Source organism: Protomyctophum bolini, assembly GCF_963924005.1.
Source record: "Protomyctophum bolini genome assembly, chromosome: 19".
NCBI classification, from domain to species: Eukaryota; Metazoa; Chordata; class Actinopteri; order Myctophiformes; family Myctophidae; genus Protomyctophum; species Protomyctophum bolini.
The window spans coordinates 29,627,319-29,646,523 of NC_137880.1; the positions used below are offsets into that span (position 1 = coordinate 29,627,319).

Consider the following 19,205-nt stretch of genomic DNA (forward strand, 5'->3'; position numbering starts at 1 on the left):
TTTAAAGGTCTTAATTCTCCTCTTCGTATCGCTGTCTGCGTGACGGCTGTTGACGATCAGGGTCATTGAGCCGCAGTATACGGAGCTGATCGCTACAGGCGATAGAGCTGAGAAAACAAAAAGACTGCTGTTAAGACCAATATTAACAGCAATTAAATGGATTACTGGGACTGAAATATTTATTAACAGTTTGCAGAATTACAGTACAATTCAAGCACAACTCAATACAAACTTACGTAACTTATCTTTGAAACATTTTGAATTGACTCCTTGGCCAACAAATATTTCAACACAAAACATTTTTTTCTCCAAATAAACACACTTGAGATTATATTGATTATACAGCATCTACATTTGATCCTATCATTCTGAGTACAACCCTTTGTTCGTCATTGTTCAACTAATTTAGCCAGTTTTTCTCTTCCCACACCGTCAGCAATGTTTTTACTAATATTTCAACACCCACCGAATATTTTGTTCTACGACGATGTAAACAGTAACACCAAGTAGCTCAAAAGAAAGAAGAGTCTCTACTTTCATCAGGAACAAAAGTATGTTGCCACGTTGTTCCATTCTTTAGTTATTGGTAATTGAATACAAGTCAAAAACGCTGTCTGGGATTTGAATAAATCCTACAATTGGACGGGACTGTCTGGGATTTTTTATACTCTTCTGTATACTCTTCTGCGTGTACTCTTCTTCGAAGTCCCAGGTTGCGAAACAGGGCCATCTATCGGTACCACTGAAACCGCTACAAACATGACGTACAAATGCACCAATGGCGGTCTGTGCGTTGGATTGAAATGATGTATCAAAGCCAGTCAATTATACATCACTTTATGCTCATACAGGTTAGTGATACATAGTGGCTAACCTCATGCTCTGTGGGGTAAGGAAGATGAACTGCCTGTTGCACTGGTTTGAGGCAACCTTTAACATCATGTCCATGGAAATCTTCCTGTTCACCATGTCCTGATAGACAAGACACAGGCTGCATTATTGTCTGAGAAATTAACCAACAAATGGCGCAACACATACATAGACAGAACCTACCCATTTCTATAGCAAACATTAGTATCATATACTAGACAAAAATCTTAACTGTAAAACTATTACCATGTAGACATCAAACTCATCAAGGCAGCGGAATGGGGCATCTGTGATTGCCCACAGAGACAGCACGAAGCAGACAGTGGAGAAGGAACGCTCTCCGCCTGACAAGGAACGCATGTCACTCAGATTAGCCTTGTCACCCTGACCGGGCTGTACCTGGAGACAGCAAGATAAAAAGAGAGAAGGAAAACAGACAATAGGTAGATTGAATGTAGTAGGAAAGGAAAAGTTGAGGCCACATGGGGAAGATAGTAAGGGCCAAAGGTTTGAGAAAACAGATAGGGAAATGAGATGAGAGATGAATTAGTTAAGTGTAAAATGAAATTAACAGCGCAGCAAATGTTTTGTGTTAAGGTAGGCGGTTAGGCTGGATAAGGTTACTGAGATGCAAGGAAGCACAACAAAGGCATAATTTGCGTCACATAACAATTGTGTTCATGCTATATAGCAAAATAACAATTTCATCCTCACGGCCATACTTTTCAGGCATATAAAATAAATGTCACAAAGGTTTGTATACAAATATATTTAGGGTTAATGCAATTTACAGAGCTGCCAACCTTGAGATATTCCCATGGGCACGGCGCAGCGCGGCGCACACGTGCCCGGTGTATCCGAGCCTGCGCTCAGGGGGGTCCCGCATGCCTAATAGTTTTTGAGGGGGGTGTTATGTTATAGACAATTTCACACCAGAAAACTAATTTAGACAGCCAAGCTGTTATGGACATTAGAGCAGGGGTCTTGCTGAGAGAGAGAAGCAGGTAAGTCCAGTAGTCCACTACATAGTAATTGAAGTTTATCAAATTACACTTTTTCATTGATGGCTTCATAACCTTGATAGCACACTAAAAATGCACATAAGAGAAGCTAAATGTGTAAAACAAGAAAACATTCAGACATTAACCACCACCCTTGACTCTGCTCATTTTCCCTTATGTAGTACATTTCACTAATGGAGAATTATACTTGCTCAGACTAAAAGTACAGTCTATCCCCAGTGACTTTATGCACCACAAACCTGGAACAATATTCAAGACCATTAGGAAATTCCAACTATAGACGTTTTTAAGTCCAATTTAAAAACATCTTTAACATTGCTTACTCACAAGGATGTTTATCAAATAGGCTTGATAGATACCTAAGCCTGATAGTCTGGGCTTTAAATGAGCTGTACTGTACTTTGTTTGAATGTGTATGAAAGGTAGTATATAAATACAATTGCCTTGCCTACTTGCTCAGACTGAGTTAACATACAGTATAGTCTATATATAGCCTAGTCTGTATAATCATTCATAGGCTCATTGTTGATGATAGACCATACTAATTCATTCACATATATCATGGTAGATAATTAAATCACCGACTACATGTCGACACATTCAGAGACAAAGTGGAATATTTTGGATCTGTACGAACTCCTATATTCGCTCGCAGGCCCCAAACACTTTCATTGGTTGAGATATACAGCTATTATTTATTGGTTACTTGATCGGTTCAGGTCAGGCGACATCGCAAGCAATGAACAACACTCCATATCACGACAGTTTTTCCACATACCATCGCCGTCGGAACAGTCTCTTTGCCTGTGTGAATAAGGTGTAAACCGACCTTAAGACTGTTTCCACTTCCATTCGTTCCGATCGCAGAATCACGCAGAACAGCGTTGATTGATAAAATAATAGTCCCTTTTGATCGCTGGCTGTAGATTGACACGTGCATAATTTAACTTTGGCAATGGAACCAAATTGACCAGCTCGTTCAGACAAGACGGCTCGGTACAATATATTTAACATAATTCCTTCTACTGTATCATTTTATTTATGAGCAGCAAAATTAGTTCATATGTCTTTGCAAAAGTTTTCCACCAGCATGGATGAAACCAAAACAAGACGACAACAGGACAACATCAACAATGATTGGCTGTCAGGGCGCCATGCGCAGCAAACGTCGCTTCAATTGGCTGTCAGGGCGCAGTGTGTTGAATCAGCGTCGTTCAGAAGCCCTTGAGGGATGATTTCACCATTCTGCCCATGATTCTGCCCAGCAAATCATCCCCCAACTATTTCTGTCAGAAGGATAATTTCACCCTTAACCCAAAATTGCGTGGTTATCATTGTGAATGTCGTACCTGCGTATAGACACCTAGAATTGCATGGTTGGTACACAAAATGGTATGGTATAATTGGTAGCTCTGAATTTATTGCAAGATAAGAATATTGCAAATTGTGTCTTAATTCTTACAAAGAATATACTGACAGGGAAGATTCATTAAAGATAAAGAATTCTTACCGAGACTGTGAGAGTTTCCTTCTTGTGATCAAACACCATAGTTCCGTTGTACTCTCTCTGGGCCAGCATACTATCAAAATAGAATTTACAACGAACCGCCATCAACCTAGGAGAGAGCAAGGAGACAGTTTTAGGTATAGAAGTAGTAAAAAGGGGAAAGCAGGTAAAATACAAGTTGGGCAAATACAAAATATAAGTTTTTATATATTTTGGGATTGATTGATTGATGATTGATGATTGCATGTTCTCCCCGTGTCACCTAGGGTAGGTGCCCTCAAAAAAAAACATGAGTAATCCTGGTCTCTAAACTGCCTCCCCTGGCCAGCTGGGGGACCTGATGGAGGGGAAAGAACTGGTTGGAATAACGTGTTCCTTCCACGCGCTACGTCCAACCAGGGAGGGTGCAGGCTTTAGTTCCGACATACTATTGATCCGAAAACTCAATCCTAACCTAACCCTAACCGCAAGCACGGGAGCAGCGCATGTCGGACCATCGCTTTTTCGCATCGCATGTCCCCCCGCTTCGGATCTTCGGTGTGTCGGAAAAGCGTGCGCACCCCAACCAGGGAAACTCCCCCCTGTCAGGTGTAAAGGAGCGACTTGGACACTCATGCATGAAGGAAGCATGAGTTCAAGTCAGTTGCTCTGCCCAGGTTGGCGGAGGGTGTGTAGAGCCCAGGATCACATTAGATAGACACAGGGGTGAAAATGGGTTACAAAATCGTGGGATAAAAACTATAAGAGTAAAAACAAAGAAAACACATTGGTGGAAAAAGTTGTTAACTACTGAAGCAATTCAAAATAGATGGACATCTTTACACTCACTACAGTCTTTACACTCTACTGGATCATTACAACACACTCGTTTGCTGCTCGTTGAGTGGGTTAAACAAGGAGTGTTCTTTGAATGTACCAGTTTAAGACTAATTCATGCTGAAACAAATGCAATAAGTCGTTCTTTAAATACTGAGACACCTTAGTTCCAACTAACCTCCTGAAGTAGTCATAAGCCTTGTTTCTCTGTGTGACAATTCCATCTATTGTTTGGATGAATTTGTTGAGGGACTTCACTTGCTGGCTTGCATCCTTATAGTTCTTAGAGGCCTCATGGTACTGCCTGGAGCATCACACATGTACAGGTGAAATGAGAAGATATTTAGAGTGGGAAGCAAGTAAAGATGCACTAGAGATAAACCGTACATTTCAATTAAACAGAGACCCGATACATCCCTTTAGAGCTTCGCAGTCCCGCCCCCTCCCGAGGAACAGAAGTGAATTCCCCGTTTTTCAAAAAGTATTTATATAAAGACGTTTACACCGCAGACAAAGTCAACTGGAGTTGTGACGACAAATGACAGTAAACACAATGTTTTGGGCCGATCAAATAATTTAGTTTTTCTTCTTACAAATTATTTGATCAGCGAAAAACATTGTGTTTATTGTCATCACAACTAGAGTTGGCTTTGTCCGTGGGAAAAAAAAAAAGTCTATGAGGAAAATGAAAGAGGAATTCACTTCTGGTTCTAGCGTCGTCATGAAAGGGGGCGAGACAGTGCGATGCTCTATAAGAAAGGCTAAGCAAACATTTGACAGCAGCCATGATGTGGGAAGAAGTGGCATGGTGACCTACCTAACAATCTCTTCACGGTTGCCTTGCTGGTCCTGCTTGGAGGTGATCTTAAGCCTGAGACGGCTTATCTCTGTGTCCAGGCTCTTCAGAGTGCGATTCACCTCCTGTCGCTGAGGACACATCTCTGTGGCCTTGGCTACAGCTTCCTGCGTCACATCACAAGGAGATACTAAATCTCTTGCATTAAAGCAACAACCTATCTGAGCTCTTCAGCCCCCGCGCTCCCCCAATTGTGAAGTTCTGCCAATTACTGTACGTTACTAACCCCACATGTCCACATTTGTTTCAACTAATTGTGATTGTCCTAAAAATTACATTAGGACATTTCTCTTGTCCCTATCAAGAGTACCTGGAGCTCCCGTTCCTTGACACTCATGCTGTCTTTGAGGTCCTGGATGCTTTTAGTGTGGCCCTTGAGTTTATCCTGGTAATGCTTCAGGTGGTGCTTACACTTAGCCACCTCCGGTTCACGCACACTTAGTTCCTCCTACATTGGGGCACAGGACAAAAAGGGGACAAACAGGGCAATGTATAATTTGGGCCTCAGCAATTAGCAGTAGTAGCATACGAGAAAGACAAGCTGTGACCATTTGTATTGCATTCAGTGTGAATGCACCTTGAGTACTATGAGCCACATTAAAGTTGCATTCCATAAGGTCAAACATGGTCCATGAACAAGACAGGGCCTGAATTGTGGCCTGAATTGTGAGAATTGCGCATATTTTAATGAATTCCCACAAATTCAGCACCTATGTGTGGGCTATTCTCCCACACTTTTACAGTGAGGTTAAATATAATCAGATTAGATTTATTTATTAGATCTCCATTAGCTTACTGTGAGTCACAGCAGCTACTCTTCCTGGGGTCAGAAAAGTACAGACAGAAGACTGTGTGCAGTTTCTCATATCCTAAAGTCCGACCTCAATCCCCAATTACGCACGTGAACTCCGGGACTATGGGCATATAATAATGTAAAAAATGATCGGACAGATATTTTAGCATATCCCTAGTATTCACTATGTGTAGTGTGTACCTTCATGTTATCGATTTCCACCGACACGCCATTCATCCGTTCCTTGTGCTGATTGTACTCCAGCTCTGCCTCCTCGTACGACGTCTTTAGCTGGCCCAACTGAGCCAGCGATGACTTAAACTCCACACGTGTAGAGGAGATCTTAACCATGAGCTCCTCCAGGTCTTCCTCCTGTGGGGGAGAGCACATGACTTTTAATTTGAAGCTCGCAATTTTTTTATTAGATTAATTTATTAAAGTAATATTTAGTAGTAATTATTAGACTCTTGATTTGTAAAGAAAAACACTTTCTAAAAATAAAAACTTTTATTTGTACAATTATAAATAGAATAAATGGTTTAAATGTTAATATCAGCAATTCAAAATCAGGTTGATGTAATGGCGGGAATAAACGGGCATTCCAGGCTGATGCTCGCCCACAAAATGAATCATGGAAATTGTACTGAGATTTCAATTAGATTGTAAACGTTCCGTTGACCAAAAATGTACTGAAATGACCGATTGCAGACAATCTGGCTGAACCAATTATACAGCAAGAATAGAGGAAAGGGTAAAATAACAAAAAACATGTGGGCTATTATTTCCGGAAACTGAGCAGTGTTGGCATACACACCAGGGGCTTGAGGTCTTCAGACTGTGGCTCCTCTACATTCCGCAACTCATTCAGATCTAACTGCAGTCTTCTTGCGCGTTCCTGGAACAAAATAAGTAGAAGATCAATTGGACATACATACAGTAGTTCATAGAAAATAACAGTCAGAAAGGCAGTAACTTACATCCCCTTTACACGAGAACGGTGTTCATAGAAAACAGCAAAATAAAGTATCGTTTGCTGGTGTCTCTTTAGACGAGAAAGTGAAAACACATTCCAGAGTGGAAATCTTTGAAAACGCGGTATCCTCCCGTCTCCATGTAAACAGGCAAAACGATGAATCCGCAAAACTTGTGACATCATGGCTCACAACGCATAGGTTTATTACCGTATGATAGGAAGTGCACGCAGTGGTTCTACCATTACATGGGTGACTGGTCTATCCGGCAGTCCGTCACCACCACCTAGCGACCTGGCATGGCATGCACACTACAGCGTAAGTGTGCGTCTACGTGTAAAAGCTGAAAAAAAAAAGAAAAAAAAAGAGAGAACGCAACGGGACATTGCCGTTTCATCTGGAGACCGTCGCCGTCTAAAAGTGGCCTTACTTTGGTGTTTGTCTGCTCCATTATCGATCGCTTCAGCAGAGCCTCGTTCTGCTTGATGTCTTCATCCACCCTCGCCATCTGAGTATGGAAACGAGCAGCAAGGGCCTTCTGGTTCTGTAGCTCTGACGTCAACTGTCTGTGAAGGGACAGAACGGGAGGTGAAAAGGGAAGACGGGATGAAAAATAAATGCACAATGTTTTTTTTACTCTTTGCATTGCTCAATGTATAGGCCATCACTGCATTTTGTTGACTAAGACTAAAAGACAAAGACAATTTTGATATTTGAGTCAAACCACACCAATGATTCACCATGTAACTCCTTGCAACATGCAACTACCTGCGACAGAATGGTGCTTTAACTGGGCTCATCACACAAGCGCCGAGCTGCAACGGATCGGTTTCCACAGAAAATACTTTTGCAACGCAACGTAAAACGCTGGGTTTTTGCGACTTCACATAAAGTGACATGCACACAGTCCAGACACACATGCGCGTAGACGGACGGATAACTTGGATGGTAATGGTAATAAAGCTCATTTGAATTGAATTACTTGCGATACAATGCAACAACATGCGCTGATGTGCAACGGGACACATCAGACCGCTGCGACGAACACCAATGCGGTTTTGTTGGGTCTCGAATCATTGGTGTGGTTTGGGCTAACAGGCGATTGACCGCTTTCTTGAAATAATTTCTACACTGACCTGATCACGTCCTCCACGTCTCCACCGAGGAAATTGGCTCTGTTCTGTTCAGCGGAGTAGGCGCGGTTAGAGTAGATCTGGTCCCCCTCCTTGCTGATGGCCATGTTACAATTCTGTGGCGGCTGTCGTGCCTGCATCACTTGACGAGCCTCTGTTTTGTTCTGCAGAGAGATGCGCCCCAAAGTTAAGTAAATTGCTGTAAGGGATTTCTACAGCAGCATTGTTTATTTATTTAAACGTTTATTTGGACAGGACAGTACATATTAATGAACACCACACATAAAATGCTGTGTAAATACAGCAGATATAGCAAGAATGCCAATTTCCATCAGTAGTCCCCACTCCCCATACAGAAAACAAGCATTACAAAAAAAGAGCACATGTCATGAATAAAATGACACATGCCTGTTTAAAAGAGCTTCCAGTTGTTTTAGGGCCGATTCATACTCCTATTTTAGAGCCGAATAAAAGTCGGTTCGGCGCTGTAGAGCCTACAATGTGACGTCATTTGAGGTTCGGGGGGGGGCGGGTACCGTCCTAAAGTCGGCTCTTCGGTGCTAGTGAAAATTTGCCGAAACAGCGCTAAAATAGGAGTATGAATCGGACCATAGGATGCTGCAGTGATGGTAAGCACTTTTTATTCGATTTTTTTTGTTAATCAAATACCTTTATGGCTCTCTTATATAACTGTTCAAAGGGCTTGTGAGAGAAGATCACACAGTTGAAGAGTAATATTTTAACTGGCCTCTTTGTGAACCCCATGAACACAGTCTTTTTGGTGTTTAAAAGAAGTCAAGTCAAGTCAACAAGACGTCTTTTCTTTTCCCACAAAAAGTGAGCTATTGCTCGTCACCTTGATGAGCAGAACATTTTCTATTCCCCTCTGGTCAATCAGGCAGTTGGCTACAACAGGGTCTTCAATTTCCAGAGATTGCAGCACTGAGGGATAAACAGGATGGTTGACAGCCCTGAAACATATGCATGCAAGATCAAACTATCATTTAAATTGGGAAAACAAAAAACAGAACGACAACAAACTAATTAGTCACACTTTATCGATTCTGCGCAGGCTGACAGCAAGTTTCAGAGCGTATCAAACTATACCAGCATGGGATCAAAGGTGCCCACACCGTGGATGGATTAATGGATTTATTTTTCTAAGGTCAAAACATGCAATTAAATAATTGTCTCCAATTGTAGGCGACTACTTAGGCTATTCCATAATGGAGTCAAGCAGCTTACTGGCAGAACGCCCACGATTTTGTAACCCAATTGCCTAAACTGTAATCCTGGGCACTACTCTCCCTCTGCCAACCTGGGGAGAGAGCACCAGGTTGGAAGCTCATGCTTCCTTCAATGAATGAGTGAGCAGGCTGCTTCTCATCACCTGACGGCGGATAGCTTCCCCCGGTAGGACGTAGCGTGTGGAAGGAACGCTAAAGTTATTCCCACAGCGACAGAATCGAACCTTGGACCTACTGTACTAGCTGTGAGGCGACAGCGCTGCAGACAGCGCCACAGTGCCCCCCCAGAATGGCATTTTGAAGCAATTGTAACCAATCTGCACTAGGGATGTGAATAAAGTAGTAGTAGAAGTAAAGTAGATTTGACTCTATTTGGACTCATGCTCATCCCCCCAGTTGTTGGTTTTGATGGTCGATGGTGATGAAATAAAAAAGTAAATTCTTCAGCTCATGGATATACACTTGAGATAATTGTCTTAACAATTTTGGCGAGTTGAAAGAGACGCAATACACACAAGTCTTTTGAAGTGCTGACCAACTGGAGGACCAAAAAAACCCAATGTTGGGTTAACAAGTTTAGTCTGGGATTGAAGAAGACTTTTTGGCAACATAATTGAAATGGTTGGATAAAGAACCAAGCGATAACTGCATTTTGACAATTGCACTAAAGGACTCTTGCTCCGTTATACCAGCCCTTACTTCCTGCTGGTGTCATGGACTTGCGGGAGGAAGGGGCTTGTGATGATGTTTGGCCTGCGGCCACCACAGAATAGTCTGGCCATGAGGTCTTTCAGCACCTTCTCATCCTCATAGTTGTCACAGGCAAAGGCTTGTAGCTGTCCTTTCAGACAGATCTCCACAGCCAGGGCCATCTCTGGGTCCTTTAGGCCAATACAGTAACCTAAGGAAGGGAGAGAAAAAAAAAGTAGTGATGCATTGCAATCAGACTGGTTATCATGTGTTGCCTGCATTACAATGTATAAATATAGCACTCCGTCTCTTAACCCATGAAGAATGGGAACATTGCGAACCCCTTTTGGGTTGTTGTTGCCATGTACAGTGCTGTATAAAGCAACAGATTTGTTTTGTAATTTAATAAATATTTTTTCCGAAAACTAGGGTCAGGTTATACCCAGTGGTCCACGGGGTTTCTCTTTGAACTGGCGCCTGTTGTAGGCTTCCTGGATGGCGTTGAGCAACGCTGGCATGTGCTCTCCAAAGCGCTGCAGGCGGTTGGACCGGCTGCCCTCCATCGTCTGTAGATTCCTCGCATTTGCGTCTATGGACCTGTGGAGGGTGTCCTTCTCTCGCCTGATGACAGGGAGAAGAGTAAAAAACAGCCAGAAAGCAAAGGAGTATTCAAATAAATTGTGGCTATGGCACATGTAGGACGGTTTAATATAACATCACTGGCTGTTTTGGGTCAGAAGTGTCTGTAGGGACGGATCCCCGTCCCTACTGCAAACCAGTCTGTTCATTTTGCTCGTCTCTACTACCCACCTGATCTTGCCGAGCTCCTCCTTAGTGAGGGTGATAGCCTGTTGGTACTGGTTCATTTGCTGGTCCAGTGTGGAGCCCTGGTGTCTCAAACTCTCCAGCTTAGCCTCATGCTGCTCTATAAGCGCTGCCCTTGTCTGACTCTCCACCTCATTGCCGTTACTGATGCTGGAGGCAAAATGAAACATTCAGGCGCTGATATAATTGACCGAGAAGCAGAAATTTAAACAAAAAATTAAACAATGCTGCTCAGTAGATGTGTAACAATATAATTTAACATTGATACGATATGCATCACGATATACAATCTGGGAACCCAGCGGCAAATTATTTGCCAGAGAATTCACCACTGGGCAAATATTCCTGTAAAATTGGATTATGTGACTCTGACTACTTAATCTAAATGAATAAGTGAAATGTTTGATCAGGAGTCTCGTGAGTCACGACCCGTGGGAGTGGAGTTGCGCATCAAATAACATACCATGAGCTATGAAATCTGACAGTATCAACAATGTGGATTTTTATATCACAGAAATACCATTACATGCCTAATGAAAAGTAGATGGTTGATACCTCAACTTGAGCTCCTCTATCTTCTGAGAGAGCTGGGCCTTGTCCTTCTCCAGAGCTTTCAGGGTGGCCTTGTATCTGTGCACACTGACCTGAAAGAGACACATTGTTCATGGAGTCAATTTAACTGCCTTTTCTTTTACCTCTAATCCACTATTGGTGGATTTAGGAGCGACTTTTGTTTTGTTCGATTTTGTGGTTTAAGTCTGACCTCGCCAGATTTGAAGAGGTTATTCTTTTGCTGGGCTTTGGTCTTCAGCTCTGCACATTGTGGCTGGAGATCCTTGTGCCGCTGTGCGATGCCCTCTACCTGCTCCTGGATCTGGTTGAACTTCTGTTCAGCCTCTACCACCTTGTTCTGTACAGGGAGTAGAAAGTCAATAGCAAAATAGTATGCTAAAATGTTAACATTCCATAAATGAGGCTCAGTATGCCCATTAAAAACGTATTTCGTTAAATTAATTTGCCCAAAAGTAGATAAGACTCAGACTTGATTAAGTGAAAATCATTATCATTACGTGACGTTTCAAGGTTGTACTTTATAGTTACTTATTTTGTACATTTTAGACTTTTATTATTTATTTGCTTCCCTCAGACAATGCAGCAGCATAGATAACATTAAAAACAACAAAAACACAGCAAACAAAAGGGATAGAATATAGAGTGCAAGAAAGCAATCAAAGAGTTTGTGAACAGCTTCACAGTAGTTTATGTTCTATATATATATATACACACACACACACACACACACACACACACACACACACACACACACACACACACACACACACACACACACACACACACACACACACACACACACACACACACACACACACACACACACACAAGATTTAGTTTAAAAAAGGTATTCAAAGCCAGTGTATGGCAGCATTTTGGGTTCTACAAGTTTAAAGGGAACTGGATAAAAGTCACATGTTTATGGTAAAAAAAGACAAAAAATGACAGGTTAAAACCAGATAACCATCCTGAACAGTCGGAAAAGGGGACAATGTCCATGCATCAGTCGTTACTGCAACCATACCCAATTGTAGTGACTCAACTTTGGTTTTGGCCTCGGGACAGATTCGTGCCCTTCTGGCTCCCAAACTATGGAACTAAACTACTTCCCATTTCAATCAGAACTGCAGACTAACTCCCCATCTTCTGCAGTAGTCTGAAAACACACCTCTTCAGACTCAGCCCATAGCACTTAGTTGCTGTAGCAATTGCCCTACCTAGCCTTGATGACCTTCAGGTGTATGCAAAGACTCAGCTTATGCTATTTAGATAGTATAGCATTTTATGTAGACATAGCACTCTATAGCCTATACTCAGTTTCATTGTACAGATATTCTACTCTTAGATTCCTTATGATTCTTGATGACAATTTTTATGTGGAAAAGAGGAAATAACCAAACATGCCTTTCTAATTTAATAAAGGCTTTATTCCCCTTTTTAACTTTGAGTGCCGAGATCATCTTTTTTCTTTCTTAAATGTTTATGTATTTGATGCATTACCATGTGTTGTTCTTGCTTAATGTAAATCGCTCTGGATTAAGTTGCCTAAATTGTAATCCAAACAACATGATTACAGTACATGCTCATGATGCCATTTTATTCGATTCTTCACCGGAAATAAAGGCATCAACCTACATGAGACTACAATTATATGAATAGCTTTGATGTGAAAAACTTGTGTTGACATGAGTGTTGACAAGAGTTACACTGGCTGGATTTTAGCCTCATGTAACAGCATAACTGGCCAATGGTAATTTTAACCTTTTAGTGAATATAGGGCAACTCACCTTCCATTCTTGAACCTTCTCATTGTATTTTTCTGTACAACTTTGATCGGCCAATAGCTTATCTTCCAACGGCTGCAACTGCTGCTCCAAGTCACTCACCTGCAATGTTTAACCCACGGTCAATGTTTTCCTGACAATACTGCACGACATACTAAAACGTAATTGCAGTTGTGCTGATCTCACCATAGCCCATGCCATCATCTTCCCCAGCTCATTCAGCCTATCATTCATCTCGTCCAGTGATGCCAAGCTCTTATATTGCTCCGCTTTTTCACGATACTTGTGCCTCAGGTCAGCCAACAACTGCAGCAAAGTATATTAACCATATTAGTCATCATCCAACAGAATGAACGGACAGGCTGGACTGTAAACACTACTGGATTAATCGCAATGCAGTCATGGACGATTATTCATCAATTCACAAATGTTCATACATCGATTATATAATATATTTTTTTATTTTTTTATTACCAGAGCGAAAGGGCGGAACTAATCTGCGAGTGTTGCTGCGGTGTCATACCGGACTGTTTACGGTGTCGCACACAGCGCTCACACACACTCAGGTGGAATAGTATGTGAGTGGCGACACTAGCGTTGACTCCCATTGTAACAATGGAATGCGGAAGTGCTCATTCTATCTCAATTGGATAGTTCCAATGTTTGGAACTATAGCCCATAGGCACTCACTTTGCCGCGAGATCAAAGCGTGTCACCACTCTCTTACTAGTACACTCGGTCGCACACGCTTTCGCTTACAACCAAAACAAACTGAGTCACCAACATGGAGAGAAAGACAAAAAAATAAAAAAGACAGAAAGGGAACATTTTGGATTCTACTCTCTTGAATTACTAGACTGGAACCCCACCTATGCTTTCTAGGGAACTGCCCATAGATCCGAAGTCCCGTTTGTCCGAACATGCACTGCTCCCGTGCTTGCGGTTAGGTTTAGGTTTGCTCCTGTGCTTGCGGTTAGGTTTAGGTTAGGGTTAGAGATAGGGATAGTAATGACCAATGGGAGGTCGGACAAACGGGAGGTCGGACCAATGGCATGTTACCTGCTTTCTATGGTCCCGGTGGGAGAATCTAGATGCAGCTGCGTGACATTAGACTAGTGTGAGAGAGAGAGAGAGGAGTGTGTGTGTACGTGTGTGCGCCAATTTAACAAAGGTGCAGACGATCACATATCAGCAGAGTGTGATCGACGTTTGCGCTACTGTATGCCGAATTGAAGTGGACTCGGCCGCAGACTTCTTTTTTTCCTCCCTGGAAATAAAACAGTCTGGGTTTCCGAGGCTACCGAGTTACAGACCCATAAGGGTACTCGATAAGCAAATCATCCTGGCCATTTCACTCATATGGATATGAAGAATCAACTGACAGAAATCACTAATGTCACTGCTGCCGAATTAGTTACATTTTTGCTAGAAACAGACTATCAAAATGAGGGACTGACTGTACAGAGACACCTCCTCAACAATATCGCCAGTCAGTTTGTTTATATATTTTTGGACCAATGGATGAGACGATTTTAAGATGACCCCATGTTATTCTCCATAGAGAAAAACTTCCATGAACCAGGGGATGAGCGAGGGACATCAGGCAGATGGTCTTACTTCACTGTGTTGCTCCATTTTAGACAGAGTGAGGTCCTTGGTTTGTTTGACTTGCAGCAAGTTGGATTTAATCTGGTCCAGTTGGGTGGCCTTCATAAAAAACTGCATGGGGTGAATTAAAAAAAGCAATCTAACTGTACAGTGTGACCTCAAGAATAATAGTAATAGCAAAAGAATATATTTCACAATTGGCACAAATAACATTAATTTATTGCCCAAAAGTGAAATGAAACTTTGATTGCCGTTTTACATTTCTGACAAAGTATTTAATCATAGTAATGGTAGCTCTCCACTGCACTGATGGCAGCCAAGTGTTGGAAAGTGTTGGTTGCCGGTTCTGTTGAATGGGCGTGTGTACACTGTTCGACTGTCGGGTAGAAGCGAGCTTGGGGCCTTGTGCCCATACCCAAAGCACCTTGCAGTGCAGTAGTTATCTTTAAATTATTTAAGCATGTAGGGTTAAAAAAACCAAAAAGAATATAGGATATTTTTAGGACCATAGTTGCCATCCTGTTGGTGTTGGCTCTCGGGTGCATTGAACAACTTTTTTTGATCTCCTGAGTCAATTCGACTGCCAGTTGGTAGTAGTCCGTTTGGTGGAGTCACCTTTAGACAGAAAAGGATAACAAACCTAAACTCACCTTGTATTTATCACCCTCTCCTTTGGAATGTAGGAAGTGCTTGCTCATCTCTTGTGTGAGGATTGAAATTGGGTTGTCCACCTTATAAAAAAAATAAAGCAAAACAAAAGTGACTCCATGGCATTTCTATACATGCTGGACCTAGTATGAGTATCACGTTTCAGAGTTATCAGGTTGTTGGCGGAGTGTGCCTGGCGCCTCAAGCAGAAAATAAAACTTTTAAAACTCTTCTTTCCTCCGGCGGAACAGAATCTGAACATCAACGTTACCCGTATCAATGTGTGTAGCGACCACTTGGTGAAAATATTTTACTTTATTTGGTAACAAGTAATTAGCAGACGTTTATTGGAATGTTAGCTTTGCTTCCCTGGCATGCCAGTGGTTGCTAGTGTTTGATACAGTCAGTGTTTTTAAAGTTGCTGAAAATTCTTATTTCATAAAGCTTGTCTGCAATCTTTATAGTTACCAATTCCAGAGAAACGTTAGTTTGCTCAGCTCAGATTTTGTTTAAGCTGCCTACATGCTTAAATGATGTAATACAGATTAGGCTCTGCCACCAAAACCCCTCGACCCAAGTGAAAACCATGACAAAGTCACCTGACCTTTAACAAGATATTGCTATTATCAACATGGACTCTGTATGTCTGACGTTGCTGGAAAAGGAGTGTAGGAATATGGAGCGGAGTTTATACCTGAATATTGAAAGTGTCCAGGACTGCCTGGAGATCTTCTTTTTTGGTTGCTATGATGTGACCTATGAGACAGGAGATAACTTGTTAAGAGAAAAAGAAAAATAGACAAACACAGAACTCAGTGAATAAAGAGTGGAGTCCATGCTAGACTCCAACTAGTGTATGGGTATATTTTTTTATCGATAACTCTTTATGGACTTCACCAGATTTGCTCTTCAATTTGTAGCTTCTTGCTCCCTCACGCGTGATCTTCACATCTACGGTGATGGACGAACCATATACTTCTGGCCTGTAAGCATCTTCCCCCATGTTGCTCAAGGTGATTGAAACATCAGCCGAACTATGAGGAAAAAGGAACACAGAACAGATCAATTTGGTGGCAAGTTATAACAAACTGCATCACATCATGCATGACAATTGAGTTGTGACCAGGAAGGAACAAGCAGGTCGATGCAGGACCGATGGGAATGCGCTATGTAAATAAAGTTTGATGTGATGATTAAATAAAACAAAACGAACAGAACATATCAAAGCAGTAAATATGTACATCTTTACCTTTCTCCTTCTTTCACAAATCCCTTAAGGGAGGACCCTCTGTTTGTGGCCTGTGCATTGCCTCCTAGGGCCACTATGAGAGCTGTCAGAATAGCACTCTTTCCACCTGTTAACATTATGACACGGAGCACAGTAACAAAGCACAGATGTAAGTGTAACATATTGAGGTAGACAAACAAAAAAAGAAAAGAATAAAACACTTTCACTCACTTCCATTGTTGCCAACAACAAAGTTGACATTAGAACTAAAAGTGAAAGGGCCCAACAGTGCGTGACACATGAAATTCTTCAAGGTAATGCTTTCCACGATGCCCACTTGACCACCAACACCCTGCGGATGAACACACATCTGTGTAACTTATTACATATCAATATACATACATGATACATTACATACCATGAGAAATCATATAAATGTAACCAGCTCAGCATTCCCATGTGTACCGTTGTACAATACATGCCTTCCAGAAGTAGATCTCAAGGAGAGATGGAATTTAGGCATTTGGATTAGGTAAACACTAAACACACATCAAATGCAGAGACAGTGTAGTGATCAGTCATCATCCTCCTCGGATCATAGGTAAACCTATCACCACAATAATCTGTACATTGAAACTATAGGATACCAGCTAAATAAAACGAACTTCGCATTTGTCTAAATAACATGTTATCTAAATTACATTTTACCTTTGCATAGGACTGTATGATCGTCCAGAGACTCCAGACAGACCAAAGACAAATAATTTGATTCAGCAATCTCGGTGAACCAAACGATGATGGCGATATGCAAGTGAATATCGCCACCGTAGGGCAGAAACCTTGTAATCTCCATATTTCAAATTCAATGCCAGTCTTTTCTCAGATTAGTGCCCTAATTTGTCTTACGGTGTCACGCAAACATAGCCAACCTACGTACAAGCGCTCAAAGTGCCACGATATGAGCTTGTATATATAATTTAGACTTCTATTGGTTTGTCCCTATTTGAAGGCTTCAAATAGGGACAACCGGAAGTTTAGGGAATGCATTGGAGTCTAAAAGGGCTCACACGAGTACATGAACCACGTGACCGGGCTGTTTTCGTCCCCCTCAATATCGCAACCCTTCTATTAGATGGCTCTGAATTGACTAAGTGCCTGTGGGTTTTATAAATATTTACCCAATTAAGTAATAAAGATAACTACATTGGATACATTTTGAACATTTCCTGAACAGTAACGGTTACGGTTTTGGACACAATATTGAGGTTTCCACCCTACAGCGTCAATATCTGCAAGTTGGCAGCAGAAGTACCATGATAATGAATCATGATTGATAATACCTCCAGTGATGATCCAGCCTGTGCCAGAGGCTGGCTAGCGAGGCTAGACTGTCTCTGACTGGGACCAACAACATCCTCCACTTCCATGTCTTCAACAGGTGGGAGGAGTCCTGACTCGTCATCTTCAGGTCGTTTTCTGGGTGCGTCTTCAACAGAGCAGCTCTTCTTCGACATATTGCTCGACTTATTGCCTGTAATTACAAGTAAAATAAACAATCACTCTAATTACAAGTACAATAATCTAATAATGGCTCTGGGCAAAATGACTCTCTGAATCCTTGAAAATTAGAAAGAGTTAATTACATGCATGGTATCGACATCTACTGGTGAGATGGAAGTAGTGCAGTCAAATGCTGCAGATGAGAGATGGATGTAGTCCTATGAAATGCACTTCATAAATAAAGATTAATTTGATTTGTGATTGGCTGGTTGATGGGGCGTGAGAGGGATGCTTGATATCATATAAATGTTACATGGGAATAAGCCATAATGTGTGACGGTGACAATGTAAAGACAATTCATAATAATACATTTAAGAAACATGCTCTCAGCAGTGTCAAACAGATGATTTCCCACACTAGACCTCTAGAATCTAGAGGTCTAGTGTGGGAAATCATCTGTGGATGAAAGATCTAGAGTCTAGATCTTTCATCCACTCCTTCCACTAATTTGATCCACTCCGTTATGATTAAAATACAAAAACAACCCTTGCGTAATACTAATGCATCGACAGTGATAGCCAAAGAACTCAGAAGCATACTTGAATCAGTCTCTGACTCAGATTCTTTATATATGAAGATAAAAGTTCATCTGCTTTTAGCTGCAATACTTCTTTTTGTAGGACGTGTCATCTACAACAGTAAAAGCAAAGGAGAATTAAAAAAATGTCGATTAAGAATGAGGTAATATCACATAAGATGATGGTGCTACCAGTTCCTTTTCCCATTTCCTGTTTTAGGAGGTCGAAACCTAACCCTATACCTAAACTTAACCCCAGTAAAACTATGCCTATCCCTAAACTTATTTCTAACCATATTCTCAGTAAAACAAAATAAAGAATAAATGACCTCTGAATTCAATTATGTGATGCACAATGTGTAGTCTTGCGTGTACCTGCGATCGGCCATGCGGTGCAGCGGCCCAAACCGCGCAAATAATCTCTAAAAATCTATTTAACAAAACAATGCGCTATTTGGGGCCGTCAGGCCGTGTACACAAAAGCCCAATAATAAGTCAAATGGACACCCAAAGCGTTTAAAGTGAATCGCTGCAGTTAAATTGGTTAATAAGTGTA

General features: G+C 41.6%; 1 protein-coding gene across 1 annotated transcript; it reads right to left on the minus strand.

The window, feature by feature from the left end:
• Positions 1–10: 10 nt before the first annotated feature.
• LOC308334661 (structural maintenance of chromosomes protein 6-like) lies at positions 11–18,085 on the minus strand (the record flags this gene model as incomplete). Its single annotated transcript, XM_080791466.1, has 26 exons — positions 11–107; positions 875–972; positions 1,117–1,269; positions 3,403–3,508; positions 4,394–4,519; positions 5,033–5,178; positions 5,382–5,519; positions 6,066–6,236; positions 6,679–6,759; positions 7,266–7,401; positions 7,972–8,132; positions 8,825–8,939; positions 9,915–10,116; positions 10,348–10,526; positions 10,716–10,880; positions 11,286–11,374; positions 11,494–11,640; positions 13,091–13,189; positions 13,274–13,393; positions 14,705–14,806; positions 15,346–15,426; positions 16,038–16,099; positions 16,241–16,377; positions 16,593–16,698; positions 16,803–16,923; positions 17,912–18,085. The coding sequence occupies 26 exons, from the start codon at positions 18,083–18,085 to the stop codon at positions 11–13; spliced, it is 3,312 nt and encodes a 1,103-aa protein (XP_080647592.1).
• Between the last annotated feature and the right edge of the window lie 1,120 nt (positions 18,086–19,205).